General features: G+C 48.1%; 1 protein-coding gene across 7 annotated transcripts in view; it reads right to left on the reverse strand.

The window, feature by feature from the left end:
• LZTS3 (leucine zipper tumor suppressor family member 3) overlaps positions 1–16,007 on the reverse strand; it is a 125,224-nt gene that overhangs the window by 50,673 nt on the left and 58,544 nt on the right. For 5 of the 7 annotated variants that reach the window (XR_013990465.1, XM_081020822.1, XM_081020825.1 and 2 more), the window contains exons 2-4: positions 14,107–14,203; positions 9,410–9,898; positions 5,928–6,758 (exon numbers count right to left, since the gene is read on the reverse strand). Coding sequence is in view for 6 of the 7 variants with exons in the window: in XM_081020822.1 (XP_080876948.1) it covers positions 5,928–6,758; positions 9,410–9,859 (1,281 nt within the window). In the remaining variant the exon portion in view is untranslated. The remainder of the gene's footprint in view (positions 1–5,927; positions 6,759–9,409; positions 9,899–14,106; positions 14,204–16,007) is intronic. The other 2 variants (XM_081020827.1, XM_081020826.1) reach the window with 1 other exon arrangement.

Genomic DNA, 16,007 nt, shown 5'->3' on the forward strand with positions numbered 1-16,007 from the left:
GCCTAGTTAAACATCCAGCTCTCTTTGTGTTGGAGCTTTGAATTCTCATCTAGTAACAGCTACTACAGGCAGTCAGGCTGGAGGAGCTCACAGAACTCTCAGAGAAAAGAAGGGGAGGAGAGACCTTTCTTTGCCCTAAGGGTGTCAGACTAAATGATGTATAGCAATTTTAAGGACTGCTCCTGTTTTTGCCAGGGATGAAGCTGCTCTCCCTGCAAGCCCGTCCCAGGAGTATTCTGCACCCGTCTACCTGTAGTGGCTGTTGGTAGACGAAACTGGTTGCCTTCCTCCAGCCTTCCAACACAAACCAATAGTTGTTCAAATAAAGGCATTCCCTCATTAGGATGGGAAGATTATGAACTAGCTCTGAGAGACAGAACGGCTGAGAGTTTGCAGCAGAAAATGTAGCTTGAACCTCTATGCATGAGCCCCAGGGTGATAAACAAGGACTGTTCCAATAAGCAGAGAGGGGCTCCAATGCACACGCCCTCATTGTGAAAGTTATATGTGAAGTATACGGCCTAGGACCCTCGTACCTACGGGACCGCCTCTCCTGGTATGTCCCACGAAGGACCTTACGGCCTTCAAACAAAAACATCTTGGAGGTCCCGGGCCACAGGGAGGTTAGGCTGGCCTCAACCAGAAGCAGGGCTTTTTCGGCTGTGACTCTGATCTGGTGGAACGCTCTGTCACAAGAGACTAGGGCCCTGCAGGACTTGACATCTTTCCGCAGGGCTTGCAAGACCACCAGGCCTTTGGCCAAGGCGCAGTCTGACCCACTCTCTCCTTCTGTAATCCTCATAGCACTCTAGCCCAATGGTTGCCTTTAATTTGATTCTGAATTGATTTTAGAATGAATTGATTTTAGAATGTTATTTTAATTAATTGATTGTGATTTTATGTAAACTGTGTTACTTTTACTGTTGTTAGCAGCTCTGAGCCCGGCTTCGGCTGGGCAGGGTGGGATATAAAAAAAAATTATTATTATTATTATTAGCTAATAATTAGCAAGGTCTCGACTGACCTTGATTTCCACCAAAACTCCACTCTGCCACTCCTTCAAGCTTCCATTGGCTTCAAGAAGCGGGAGGACAGCATCAGGGTAGGATAAAATAGCACAGTGAGGGAATAATGAGAGAATGGGGAAACACAGCCTAAATGGCAAACTTCCGTCTATGTCTTGACAGCAAGGTAGCCTAATGGTACCCCTGCCGGAAATTCACGGACTTACAGAAATGAAGAGTTGGGGCCCTAGCAGTAATCCAACCTCCTGCAATGCAGAAACCACTGTCTTGCCAGAGTGGTGCATGCTCTGGTTATCTCCCGCTTGGACTACTGCAATGCGCTCTACGTGGGGCTACCTTTGAAGGTGACTCGGAAACTACAACTAATCCAGAATCCAGAATGTGGCAGCTAGACTGGTGACTGGGAGTGGCCGCCGAGACCACATAACACCGGTCCTGAAAAACCTTCATTGGTTCCCAGTACATTTCCGAGCACAATTCAAGGTGTTGGTGCTGACCTTTAAAGCCCTCAACGGCCTCGGCCCAGTATACCTGAAGGAGCGTCTCCACCCCCATCATTCAGCCCAGACACTGAGGTCCAGCGTCGAGGGCCTTCTGGCAGTTCCCTCACTCCGAGAAGCGAAGTTACAGGGAACCAGGCAGAGGGCCTTCTCGGTAGTGGCGCCCGCCCTGTGGAACGCCCTCCCATCAGATGTCAACTATCTGACTTTTAGAAGACATCCGAAAGCAGCCCAGTATTGGGATTTTTTTTAATGTTTGATGTTTTATCGTGTTGTTAATATTCTGTTGAGCCGCCCAGAGTGGCTGGGGAAACCCAGGCAGATGGGTGGGGTATAAATAATAAATTATTATTATTATTAAAGAATCCCTGGCAGATGGCACATGCAACTCACCTGTGCTCATGCCATCAAAGAGAAGGATGTGTCTCTTGGCTGGTGATTGAGTTCCTGGTCACTGATACCCACCTGTGGTGTAGCCACAACCTTGAGGAATCTTGGTTTGCCATTGGCACCTCCTCAAGGTTCCATACTAAGGCAATAGCTTTGACTGAAGCGTCCAGAACAGCCTTCACCAGTCTGCTACCTTCCAGAGACCTTGAACTAGAACTCACATCAGCCCTGCCATGTTGGCAGGCACTCATGGGAGTTGTAATCCAAAACATTTGGAAGACTCCAAATTAGGGAAGGTTGGTCTTGGGACACCGGGGTTAACGTTGGCCTACTTGTAACAGAATGGAGGCCTTTTTTGCAGAGGTGAGCACCTAAGTCTGAGCATAGCTGTCAACTTTCAGATTTGAAAATAAGGGATCAGCAGCCTCACGTGTCCCGGGGACAGTCTATGGGATATCTAACAATCCGGGATAGCAGCAGGAAGCAGTGGGAAACTGCGCTGGAATAAGGGAATTTCCCGCCAAAAAAGGGAAAGTTGACAGCTATGAGTCTGAGGAAGAACAGTATTTCCAGTTAAGTTGGGCCAACATAAAAGGATACATTTAACACAGTCTCTCTTAAGTGCTTTTCAGAGGGAGTCTTTTTGGGGGGTCAGGCATGTTTGCTCAGGCGCACTCTGATGCTTTCAAAAGGCCCGTGGAGACTCACAAGCTCTTCCATCTCATTTCTCTCCAAAGGGCGTATGGAACACCTAAGCCACAACTCGGCCGACAAAAGAGCATGGTTCATTGTGCTGGTTTCCTGCTAGTCCAGACAGGGCACAACTCAAAAGAGACAACATTATAGACCAAGCCTAAGCTGCTTGATGGATGCGGGTGGCGCTGTGGGTTAAACCACAGAGCCTAGGACTTGCCGATCAGAAGGTCGGCGGTTCAAATCCCCGCGATGGGTTGAGCTCCCGTTGCTCGGTCCCTGCTCCTGCAGTTCAAAAGCACACCAAAGTGCAAGTAGATAAATAGGTACTGCTCTGGCAGGAAGGTAAACGGCATTTCCGTGCGCTGCTCTGGTTCGCCAGAAGCGGCTTAGTCATGCTGGCCACATGACCCGGAAGCTGTACGCCAGCTCGCTCGGCCAATAAAGCAAGATGAGCGCAGCAACCCCTGAGTCGGCCACGACTGGACCTAATGCTCAGGGGTCCCTTTACCTTTTTAAACTGCTTGATACTCCTCCCCACTGTCTCCTGAAGCACAAAACCTGAAGGAATCTGCATTCTGTGATCACCCTGAGTTGATCTCAAACAGCAGCTTGCAGACTTTTTAACCAAGCCTGCTGTCTGCGGAGAGTCAATTCTGCAAGTTGCGTTTTGGTGGCAGCACAACAGTGTTTTTGTAAGAACCTTGTAATGTTAAGGGGTGCTTCCAGATGACCAGTTTAATGAGGCTGCACCCAGATTTGCTTGCAGGGAGATTAGACACCATTGGCTATTTAACGTGCATTCATTCCAATTTGCTTGCAGGGAGGTTAGATGAGATTGCGTCAAAGCAAGTGTTATTATCTCACACTTTCCAGTGCATCACCCCCCTTCCTTATCACGAAAAGTCCAGATTGCTGCACAAGACCTCCCAATCCACTATAATTTTACAACCTGAATTTACAGTGGTGCCCCGCAAGACGAATGCCTCGCAAGACGAAAAACTCGCTAGACGAAAGGGTTTTGCGTCTTTTGAGCTGCTTCGCAAGATGAATTTCCCTATGGGCTTGCTTTGCAAGACGGAAACGTCTTGCAAGTTTGTTTCCTTTTTCTTAACACCGTTAATACAGTTGCGACTTGACTTCGAGGAGCAACTCATAGAACGCGGTGTGGTAGCCTTTTTTGAGGTTTTTGAAGACTTTGGTGATTTTTGAAGCTTTTCCAAAACTTCTTTTGCAGCCATTTGGTAAGTTAAACTTTTAAAACTTTTTGGGGGTTTTTTGGATTTTGGGTTGGGGTGTTTGGAATTCAAGGACTTGGTGTTGGGGAGGGGTTTGCAAGAATCTGGAAGCTTGTGGGGTTTTTTTCTGCATTTTTATGATTTTCTGTGACCACTGGGCCACTCTGCTGTTTTTTACAAAAATTTCTGGATTTGAATTTCTGTGTGGTGGGTGGCTGGGGGAACAGTTGAGGAGGGGGTTCTTCAGCAAGAAGCAAAGAGTGGAAGAGGAACCTTCTTCGAGTTGTCCCCCAGAATCTTAGAAAATGTACTGTACACTTTGTTGATTTTTAAATGTTTTTCTGTCATGTTTAGAAACTTAATTTATTGTTCCTTCAATTTTTGAAATGCTCTTTACAGTATGTGTGACTTTAAAGAGCACTTAATAAACTCTTGTTGTACCAAATTTGGCTTTGTTTGGACTTTTTTTGACCATAGGAACGCATTAATTGAATTTCAATGCATTCCTATGGGATTTCGTGCTTCGCAAGACGAAAAATTCGCTAGACGAAAAAACTCACGGAACGAATTAATTTCGTCTTGCGAGGCACCACTGTACCAGTATGTAATGGAATCCAACCCCAAAACACTGATGAAAGTCGAAGCACCCTAAGATTTGGGTGCCTGAGTTTAATTTGTTTCTTTAGATAATAAACCGCAGGATTGAAAGAAATTATCCAATAGAATGTTGAAAACATAGCTAAAACCCATGAACCACGGAGAAACAAATAGGCATAGAATCATCATCAAGCTCACCACTATGAAAAGATAAAACTAGCAAGTCTTTACAACAAATATAAGTAACTAAATCAGGGGACTGGACAGACTTGCTGGAACAGAAATGTTTTCAGGAGGCATCTAAAACAATCCAGAAAGGCACCTACCTAACATCAAGGGGCAGGGAGTTCCACAGCACACGTGAAGGAAAAGCTCCTTGCAAATGTGTAGTGGACGTAATGTGGCACTTGTAGGAATGCTAGTTTGGCAGAGTGAAATGATCTAACAGGCATGGAAAGAGGCAAGTCAATCCCATAAGTAAATTGGTTGCCAGCAGTTGGGGGCTTTATATACTAATACAGTACTGTTTGGTACTTGAACAGCTTGGCTCCCGAAAAAATCGGCTCCCGAACGCCCCAAACTTGGAAGTAAGTGTTCCAGTTTGCAAACGTTTTTCGGAAGCCGAACATCTGACGTGGCTTCTGACTGAGTGAATGAAGCACCTGCAGCCAATCGGAAGCCGTGACTTGGTTTTCAAATGGTTTTGGGAGTCGAACGGACTCCCGGAATGGATTAAGTTCGAGAACCAAGGTACCACTGTAGTAAAATACAAAAGAATAAATATAAATAAAAGTAAAACCACCACCACCACAACCTTTGGCACTCCAAATATTGCTGACCAACAAATCCCATCGGAGTTGTAGCTCTGCAACATCTGAAGGGTCAAAGGTCGCTCACACATAATGTGGGCCTTCAGGACGCTTCTAGATTACACCCCCTCCTCAGACCAACATCCTCTTGAAAGACCTACACTGGCTCCCAGTACATTTCCGAGCAGAATTCAACTTGTTGGTGTTGACCTTTAAAGCCCTAAACGGCCTTGGCCCAGTAGACCTGAAGGAGCGTCTCCATCTCCATCATTCAACCCGGACACTGAGGTCCAGTGTTGAGGGCCTTCTGGCGGTTCCCTCACTGGGAAAAGCAAAGCTACAGGGAACCAGGCAGAGGGCCTTCTTGGTGGTGGCACCCGCCCTGTGGAACACCCTCCCACCAGATGTCAAAGAGAACAACAACTACCTGACATTTAGAAGACATCTGAAGGCAGCCCTGTTCAGGAAATTTTTTAATGTGTGACATTTTGATGCATTTTTAATCTTTGTTGGAAGCCGCCCAGAGTGGCTGGGGAAACCCAGCCAGATGGGAAGGGTACAAATAATAAATTATTATTATTATTATTATTATTATTATTATTATTATTATTATCATCATCATCTTGAAGGCCCCCATGTTGGCTGACCGTGACAGAGACCACACCTGCCTCTCACCTCCCACTTGGTCTCCTCGATCTTGGGAAGGAACTCGGCCTGCTCCTTCTTGAAAGCCACGAACTTCTTCTCCAGCTCTTCCCGCTGCTGGAGGAGCTGCCCCACGTCGTCCTGGAGCTTCTTCTTCTCCTGCTGGAGCTTGAAGATCTGCAGCTGCAGAGCCTGCTGCGCCCTCTGCGCCTTCTTGGACACCTGCTGCAGCTTGTTGGCGTAATTCTGCCGCAGGTCCTCCATCTCGCGCTCCCAGATCTTCTGCTTCTCCTCAAAGACCTGGTAGATGGCCGCTTCGCTCTTGTCGAGGTTCCTCCTCATCTGAAGGACCTCCTGCTCCTTCTCCCACAGCCGGTCCTCCAAGTCCTGGATGATGTCGTCCGTTGAGGGCGAGTGGAAGGGCATCGTCTCATTGAGGTGGTTGAGCCGGCTGAACGAAGACGTGCTCTTGCTGGAAGACCGGCCGCTGTCTGAGGTAGATATCCCATTGTAGCCCACAATGTTCTTGTCCACGTAGGTGGTCCCGATGCGGTTTATGTGGCTGGTTGAGGCGCTCATGGGCCCGATGTGCTGGCTGTAGCCTGTGCCGTAGGTGGGCAGGCTGGTCAAAGAGTTCCGCCCGGAATCGGAGAGGCCGCCCGCCTGGTTGGTAGTCCTGTTATGGCTGGCCTTCTCCATCCCACTTTTGACCGTGGAAGGGCTATTGCTGTTGGTGTGGTTCAAGGTCTTCCGGGTCTCCGAGATGCCGTTGTTCTGCGGCGGGCACAGGTTCTGCATGGAATGGAAGTTTTTAGGGACTACGGGCTTAAAGGCTGAAGGTCTAACTAAGGGCTCATTGCTCTGCAAGGAGGAGGGAAAGAAAAAAACAGGACAGCAAATTAAACACGAGAGGATTGACACATACCTGGATAGCTCGGTTGGCTAGAGCATTGGTTTTCTTTAAAAAAAAAAAATATTTATTTTGTTTCTCAAATTAAAATTTCACAGAGATATATCAAGCATAAATCATAAACACAAGATTCCAAGAAATCTTCTGGACTTCCATCGTCCCCTTAGTGCAGTGGTTCTCAACCTGTGGGTCCCCAGATGTTGTTGGACTACAACTCCCATCATCCCTGAGCTCTGGCCTTGCTAGCTAGGGGTGATGGGAGTTGTAGTTCAACAACATCTGGGGACCCACAGGTTGAGAAAGGCTGCCTTAGTGGGTCCTATTATTTATCATTTCCTCCTTTTATGATAATCCAAATCCTTTACCTCTTCCACTATGTCCAGAATTCAACCTTAAACTACAAGTGATAATCCAATCCTGAGCACTGGTGTTCAACCGGTGTGCCATAGCACCGTGGGGTGACTTGAGGAACATTCAGGGGAGCTTGGGGGGGGGCACATCTTTTCATTAACTTGCAGCCCATAATTTCCTGTGTTATCTCTATTTCTCTCTGAGGAACCGGCAGCTTTAACTTGCAGTCCAAAATAAAGCAATGGCAAAAAAGTGTGAAAACACTTTTGCATGACTGTTTCTCTTCTTAAAATCTCCCCCAACAACAAAAATCCTCCCCAGCTTCAGTAACTAATAGTTCCTTGGTTTTATACAGAGACCTTGAGAAACGCAAGGAAATGGCAAAGTGGTAGCTTGATGGTGTGTGTGCTCTATAAGGAGGGATATAAATATAACCCTGAAAGTGAGGATTGTCTTCTGCGTTTCTTTCTCCTTCTACCCCCAACATCCCTCCCCTCCTTCTTCTCCACCTCTCCCCCCAGGCAACCGCCCTCCTCCTCGACAGTCACCCGGCTTTATGGGGACAGGGAGAATGAGGCAGGAAAGGACAATGTCAGCATGTGATTCCTGCGCTATGTGTGTTTCTCATTTTTCTTCTCCAGCTCCGAGGGCCTTCTGGCGGTTCCCTCAATGCAAGAAGTGAAACTACAAGGAACCAGGCAGAGGGCCTTCTTGGTGGTGGTGTCCACCCTGTGGAACGCCCTTCCATCAGATGTAAAACAGATAAACAACTGTGTGATTTTTAGAAGACAGAAGGCAGGTTTTAGAAGACAGTATAGGGAGGTTTTTTTAAATATATTTTTTATTTTGCTGGAAGCCGCTCAGAGTGGCTATGGCAACTCAGCCAGATGAGCGGAGTATAAATAATAAAGTTATTATTGTTATTATTACTACATAAAAACTTTTTTAAAAACCCCAACCCGAAGATGTGTACAAATCAGACACAGGTTTTAGCAGATCCTGCCACGCCAAAAGAGGCCGCAAATACATAACACACCTTCACATTAAGGGCCAAAAGCCCTGGGAAATGAGAAACTTGCTTCTAGCTCATCAGACCTGCAAATGACGCCAAGTTGGGAGGAGTAAGTAATGCCACGGAAGACAGAATTGAGAGTCAATACAACCGCAAGAGATTGGAGAACTGGGCCCAACCCAGTTGAATGGATTTCAATAGGGACAAATGTCAGGTTCTGCACTTAGGCAAGGAGAACTAGATACACAAATATAAGATGGGAGACACCTGGCTTACTAGTAGTACATGTGAAAAGGATCTAGGGGATCTTAGTGGACCACAAGCTGAACATGAGTCCACAGTGTGATGCAGCAACAAAAAAAGCTCATGCTATTCTAGGCTGCATCAACAGAAGTCTAGTGTCTTGGTCAAGGGAAGTCATAGGACCACTCTATTCTGCCTTCGTCAGACCACACCTGGAGTCCTGTGACCAGTTCTGGGCACCACAATTTAAGAATGTTGACAAGCTGGAAGGTGTACAGTTTAGGGCAGGCATAGGCAAACTCGGCCCTCCGGATGTTTTGGGACTACAACTCCCATCATCCCTAGCGAACAGGACCAGTGGTCAGGGATGATGCGAGTTGTAGTCCCAAAACATCTGGAGGGCCCAGTTTGCCTATGCCTGGTTTAGGGCAACCAAGATGGTCAAGGGTCTGGAATTTCTCCACCAATTGTTTGACTTGGCAGCTTCCTATGTTCCTAGGACATCAGGTCTCAAATTCCAACCCCCGGCCATGCCCCACTTGAAAATTGTGGGGGTCTTGGCGGACCAATTAATGAGGATGATGGTGATTTATTAAATTTGTTCGTGTCACTGAAGGAGCGTCTCCACCCCCATCGTTCTGCCCGGACATTGAGTTCCAGCTCTGAGGGCCTTCTGGCAGTTCACTCGCTGCGAGAAGCCAAATTACAGGGAACCAAGCAGAGGGCCTTCTCGGTAGTGGCACCCGCCCTGTGGAACACCCTCCCACCAGATGTCAAAGAGAAAAACAACTACCAGACATTTAGACGACATCTGAAGGGAAGCTTTTAATGTTTAATAGGTTACTGTATTTTAGTGTTCTGTTGGAAGCCGCCCAGAGTGGCTGGGGAAACCCAACCAGATGGGTGGGGTATAAATATTAAATTATTAATTATTATTATTATTATTACTACTACTACTACCTTGCCCAAGGCAACTCCATGTAAATTGAGTCTCACCTGGTCTAGTTTACCAGAGACTGGCAATATCTTTGGTGGGTTACTGGGTTCTCTGTACTGGGGAGGAGGTGGGATGTTCTTCTCGTTGTTGGCTGTGACGTTCCCACAGAGGTCCGCCTTGCCTTTCTCGCTCTTGCGCAGGTCCCCGTTGATGAAGATGGAGTGGGAGATCTTCTCCGTCTTGTAGGTCTTCTCCTCCCCGGAGTAGCGGTTCGAGATCTCCCGCGTGGAGTAGCTGTTCCGGGACCCATCGACCTGGCGGCCGCCGCTCTGCGTCCTGGTACCCACGCTCTTCATGGCGAACTCTTGCTCGCCGGCGACGCCGCTGCCGACGCTTCCCATCGTGCCCTGGGAGGCGGGTTCGGTGAGCCTGGGGTCGAAAGGGTGGAAGGCTTCTTTGTTGTGGTAGCTGGCGTCACTAAGGACGGAGAGGGTCTCTAATTTGGCCATGGCAAGGTATGGTAGTGGAGGCACAAGACGTCAGTGGCACTGGGAGAGAGAAAGGGGAAAGAACAGGACGTCACAAAAAGGGGTTCCTTGGAGCAGCCATTGAACACAAGAAAAGCCCAGCTATGGAGGCACAAGAGGAATAAACGTGGGAAGACCTCACCAAAGGCCCATCTAGCCAGCCTAGCATCCTGTATTCCAAGTAGCCAAAGAGATGGCCACAACAGGAAGCATCCAAGTAGGACCTGGGGGCAAGTTGGTGCTGACCTTTAAAGCTCTAAACGGCCTCGGTCCAGTATATCTGAAGGAGCGTCTCCACCCCCATCGTTCTACCCAGAAACAGAGGTCCAGTGCCAAGGGCCTTCTGGCGGTTCCCTCCCTGCGAGAAGCCAAGTTACAGGGAACCAGGCGGAGGGTCTTCTCGGTGGTGGCACCCACCCTGTGGAATGCCCTCCCATCAGATGTCATAGAGAACAACTACTACCAGACTTTTAGAAGACATCTGAAGGCAGCCCTGTTTAGGGAAGCTTTTAATGTTAATATTTTGTTGGAAGCCACCCAGAGTGGCTGGGGAAGCCCAGCCAGATGGGCGGGGTATAAATAATAAATTATTATTATTATTATAATTAGTGTCCTTGACTCCTACTTGAGTCCCCTAGCAGCTGGGATTCAGAAGGCATATTGTCTCTGACCCTGGGGGACAGAACACGGCCATTGTGGCCCACATCCACAGATGTCCTCCATGGTTTTCCCGCCTCCCCCTTTAAAGCCATCAAGGTTGGTAGCCATCATTACGTCCTGCGGGAGCCAATTCAACCGAATGGCATGCTATCGGGGGCTACTAGCCACAATGGCTTGTCTCCATCTCCACCGGGGAGGCAGTAAACCTTGGAATCCCAAACTGCAGATGGAGAGAGGGCTGTGGGCACTCATGTCTTGCTTGCAAGCTTTTGTTTCAGGGTTGGCCACTGTGGGAAAAAGGATGCTGAGAGCTAGATGGGCCATGGGCCTGATCCTGCAGGGCTCTATTTGCATCCTGACGATTCTTGTTTCTGGGCCGGGGTAAGGGCCAGGGGCTGGCGCACCGCAACTCCCGCTCACCTCTTCCACAGTGTTTCTGAGCTGCTGAACATTTAAAATATACATAAGCAGTATGAAACAAAATGCAGCGAAAAACAAAAGGAAAACGGAAGAATGGTATAAAAACAGTACACATCACAACAGCAGAGGTGTAAAAATCCAGACTTTATTGGTCAGAGAGAGGAGGGTGTTCCAGACTACAGTCTCCCTGTGCCTCGCCCCCATAACAGGAGTCAATTCTTAGGGGCCGAGGTCCCTGCCGCTCTCAATAAAACATTTGAGGGGGCCAGCCCCCCAGAGTTGATGGGCATTGCCATTCAAACAATGGGTGGGTGCCACATCTGGTGACTGATTATATGGGGCGGGGCTTACCTGGCCCCCCTCCAATGTTTTATTCAAGCTGGCACCCCTGCTTGCCCCTCTTGGCAGTAACCCCTGGTGCTGGGAAGCTGGGAGAGCAATGGAGACCTACTGTGACCACTAGACGCTACTGCCTGCCATCCCCCTCTCGTCCTGTCCCCTTCCTGACCTGTTAGCCTGCTCACCCACTTGCCTACCTGTTAGGGACTGGCTGGATGAGGAAGAATGGGGGGAGCCGCCCACCCAAGTGCCCCCCGGGAAGGGCACAGTAGATGACAACTTAGATCCTGGATTCCAGTGATGGGATACTGGCCACACCTCATCCCAGACCCACTTTGGGTGGGTTTCTTACCACTGCCCTGCACACTGACCCTCATGTAGACCTACTGCAGTCCAGTACAGGATCTAACCAGGCCAGGCCCCTGAGCTCAGCTGCCCACAGTCCAGGGCTAATAATATAGCCTTCTGACCCTTAAGTAAAGGTAAAGGGACCCCTGACCATTAGGTCCAGTCGTGGCCGACTCTGGGGTTGCGGCGCTCATCTCGCTCTATAGGCCGAGGGAGCCGGCCTTTGTCCGCAGACAGCTTCCGGGTCATGTGGCCAGCATGACTAAGCCGCTTCTGGCAAACCAGAGCAGCGCACGGAAATGCCATTTACCTTCCCGCCGGAGCAGTACTTATTTATCTACTTGCACTCTGACGTGCTTTCGAACTGCTAGGTGGGCAGGAGCAGGGACCGAGCAACGGGAGCTCACCCCGTCGCGGGGATTCGAACCGCTGACCTTCTGATTGGCAAGTCCTAGGCTCTGTGGTTTAACCCACAGCGCCACCCGCGTCCCTCCTTCTGGCCCTTACATGGGTGCAATTTTATAAAACAGAGCGAAGCTGAAATCGCCCTCCAGCCTGCCAAGGTCATCAAAACAACTGGGAGAGAGCCATTGGGGGCCCCAACCATTGCAATCTGTCTCTCCCCCCACCCCAAGGTCTGATACTGGCTAAGCACTTGAGCAGCCTCACCTGAATTATCTGCCTGCCATCTCCTCCCCCATTCCATCTTAGGAACCTAGGAATCTGCTGCTGTAGATGTTCTGTGAGATTCTCCTCTTTGCTCATCCCAGGGCTTAATGGCAGCACCTGAAGGAGATTCCAGGATGCCAGCTGTGTACACCTGACTCCTTGCAAAGGGGGCATCAGCGAAGGGGCAGTTTGGGTAGGCAGCAAGCTAGCAAAGTGCGGCAACCCTCACACTGAGACAGCAGGGAGTAGCACAACAGCAAACCGGACGTAATTACGATTGCTGCATGTAGAGCGAAACCACAGCTACCAACGCCCCCATGCTCCCTTTCCAACACACACGCACACATGCACACACACACCAATAGCATCCTGCAGCAAGGATGTTAAGTGCACTGGCGTTCGGAAAACCACAACAGCTACACACAAACACACAGATAGAGCCACAAAACAACATGTCTAGTCCCCAGTGCCGTGAGAAAAGAGCTGTTGGATTGGGCCAATCTCCAGCTGTTTTTGGACTACAATTTCCATCTTCCCTGACCACTAGGGCAGATGGGAGTTGTAGTCCAAAAACAGCTGGAGACCCAAGTTTGGGAAATGCTGGACACCTTCGGGGTCCCTTCCAACTCGCCGATTCTATGATCCTATGAATGCTGTTCCAATATCAGGTGCTAAATGTCAGGGAGGCTGGTAGTTAATTGCATCATAATCTAAGGAGAGCCTTGGCTGCTGGATGAGGCCACAGACTCGTCTGGTCTCTTATCCCCTCCTCACAGTAGTTAAACAGGTGCCTACAAGCAGGTGATGAAACTGGAGGAGCGAGAGGAGAGACATGTTCTACCAAACAGGTCGAGATCCACAAATGTGATAGCCTGCAGCTCCTCGCTGCTGCCATTTGAAAACCGGGGAAGTTGAAGACTTAACCATTTAGCTGTATGCATATGCATGAAGTGGGGAGAGACAATGTGTGTTTGTGTTTATGGGTGTGTGTGTGTAAGACATTTCTTCAAGGTAGCATGGAGTCACAGGTTCCATGTGACCAACTCAGGCACCTTTCCATACCAGGGCATGTCATTTTGGGGGTGAAACTTAATTTTTGCCAATTTCTTCAACGGGGGGTGAGTCTCTAAATCTGCTGTTATTTTTGTGACTGGAGAACATTTAGCTCGGCAAGTCTGTGCTTCATGAAGAAGCACATATACTGCTTTAGGAAAACCAAAGACTTTCACCTTCTGTAAACACGTAATGCTAAATAAATAACAGCAACAAGAAATGACTGCAAGTACTTGGCAATCATTTTTAATGATTTCTATGCAATTTTATGCACACTTTACTTACCAAACAAAACGAAATTGTATTAATTTAACTGACATATCTTTCAAATTCCCAAGTCAGGTTAATATCTTTCTTTCTTTTTTTTAGCATCCCTAGTTTTTGGAATTTGAAAGGTGAAAAATTCAAGATGCCTTATTCCCATATACCTGAACCCATCCTCTTTCACTAAGTTGTGGCACATTCAAAAGAACCAATGGCCACCGTGGAATGACAAGTTTACTCACCTAGCAGGGAGAGATAGCTATTATAACCCCCATGCAAACTCACTGACCAACCACGGGGTATGCAGATTCTGACCAGGGAAATGTCAATCAGCAAAAGGGACGAATTGGGTTGACTGCGGGGGCAGTGAGGAAGAAAAGGAATTAGCTTAGGATGCGGTGCTCTCGTGGGTTGGCCTCGAGGTCATCGTGTCCTTATCCCTCCCTCACACAAGACAGAACAGTGATTTTATTTACTTGAATGAGCCGGCTCAGGTCTAAATCTCCGGCTGCGACACAGCACCTCCTAGGTTCCCAAACGATCCCCGCTCATTCACAGGCCTGGTTATAGGTGCTAAAAAAATGGAATGGAAGAAGATAAAACAGATTAAAATAAGGCCTGGAAAGTCTTGAAAACAATACAATTTTCATTCTGCCCCTCTTACCCTGACATGTGTTCGCTTCAGAAGCGTCACCCAAGAAGCACCTCTGGAGAAACGGGAACCACAAAAGCCACCTCAGATATTGCATACAAGCAAAAAAAATGGCATTTGCCCAGGTAACCCTTCACCACCTGAACACAGGATGTGTCTGTTCCCTTCCACACTCATAAATGACTGGTTCACTGAAACAAAATAAACAAATTCCTTCCAGTGGCACCTTAGAGACCAACTAAGTTTGTTCTGGGTATGAGCTTTCGTGTGCATGCACACTTCTTCAGATACACTGAAACAGAAGTCACCAGACCCTTATATATAGGGAGAGGGTGGGGAGGGGTATTATTCAGAAGGGTGGTGGGAATGGGTGATTGGCTAATAGGTGTGGTAGACCTGTTAACGACTGCAATTTGTCTTACAGGAAAAAGCAAGGGGTGAGATGGCTAAAAATAGCTTTATCGTGTATAATGAGATAAGAATCCAATGTCTCTATTCAGACCAGGTCTCTCCATGGTTTTAAGTTTGGTAATAAGTTGCAACTCAGCAACTTCTCTTTCCAGTCTATTTCTGAAATTCTTTTGTAACAAGACAGCGACTTTGAGATCTTGTATAGGATGTCCTGGGAGACTGAAGTGTTCTCCTACTGGTTTCTCTGTCTTGCGATTCCTGATGTCAGATTTCACTGAAGTCCATAATTCATTGGCTCCGAATACAAATCTCACTTATTCATAATGCTACTTTCAATACAGTGGAACCTCGTATTGCAAACGTGATCCGTCCGGGAGGCACAACCTGCACCGTCTGCAACCTGCAGCATTGCGTCTGCGCACGCGCAGGTCGCGATTCGGCGCGTCTGCGCATGCACCGAAACCTGGAAGTAACCCGTTCCAGTACTTCTGGGTTTGGCACAGTGCGCAACCTGAAACCGCGTAACCTGAAGCGTCTGTAAGCCAAAGTACCACTGTACAAGGTGAGCATTAAGAATCCTGAGTTATGCCCCAACTTGGATTTAATCTGAGCCGCAGAAGAACTCCTCCTTATTCCCAACCACCCACTGACCTGACTGTTGTCAATGTCCTAAGTGCTGGGAGCCCTGGGAGGTACCTGGTATCAGTATGGCTACCATTGCCTTGGGGAAATTATATTTCCCAGGGCTCTGAAATGTAACTATAAATGGAATTCCAGGCACCAAGGATGGTGGGAGAAAGGAAGAAAAGAGGAGAGTTGAGAATGACCTTCTTCTTCAGTCACTGAGCAGAAGCCACCATCTCCCTGTTAAGCAGCTGGAGGTCGGTCAACAGTTAGGAATCTATTGAGAATTTGGGGTTGAGAGGAGAGACGTTCTCTGTGAGAACGAAACACTTTTGTTTGGGACCAGCAATTACCGTCTAAGCCGAGCCTGGGAGTTCACCCATCAGTACTCTTGGTGTAAGGACAAAATGGCACCCCCTCCGTAGAATTACCAAACTGCACCTGTTTTTACCACCCCACGGTGAAACTCCAGTGGCATAAACTGCTAGAACCTTCGTGGGCAGTGGCTTCATCTAGGAGCCAAACGGCAAATGCAGACATTGTCAAAAAGTGCCCAATTCAACAACTCAAAACAGGCTTAAATTTTATTTAAATTAAGACAAACTTTCCAGCCCTTAGGGCTGTAAAGATACACCAGAAAGTATATATATACACACACACACACACACACACACACACACATATACTGCA

Source organism: Podarcis pityusensis (assembly GCF_964106645.2).
Source record: "Podarcis pityusensis genome assembly, chromosome: 9".
Lineage (NCBI taxonomy): Eukaryota > Metazoa > Chordata > Lepidosauria > Squamata > Lacertidae > Podarcis > Podarcis pityusensis.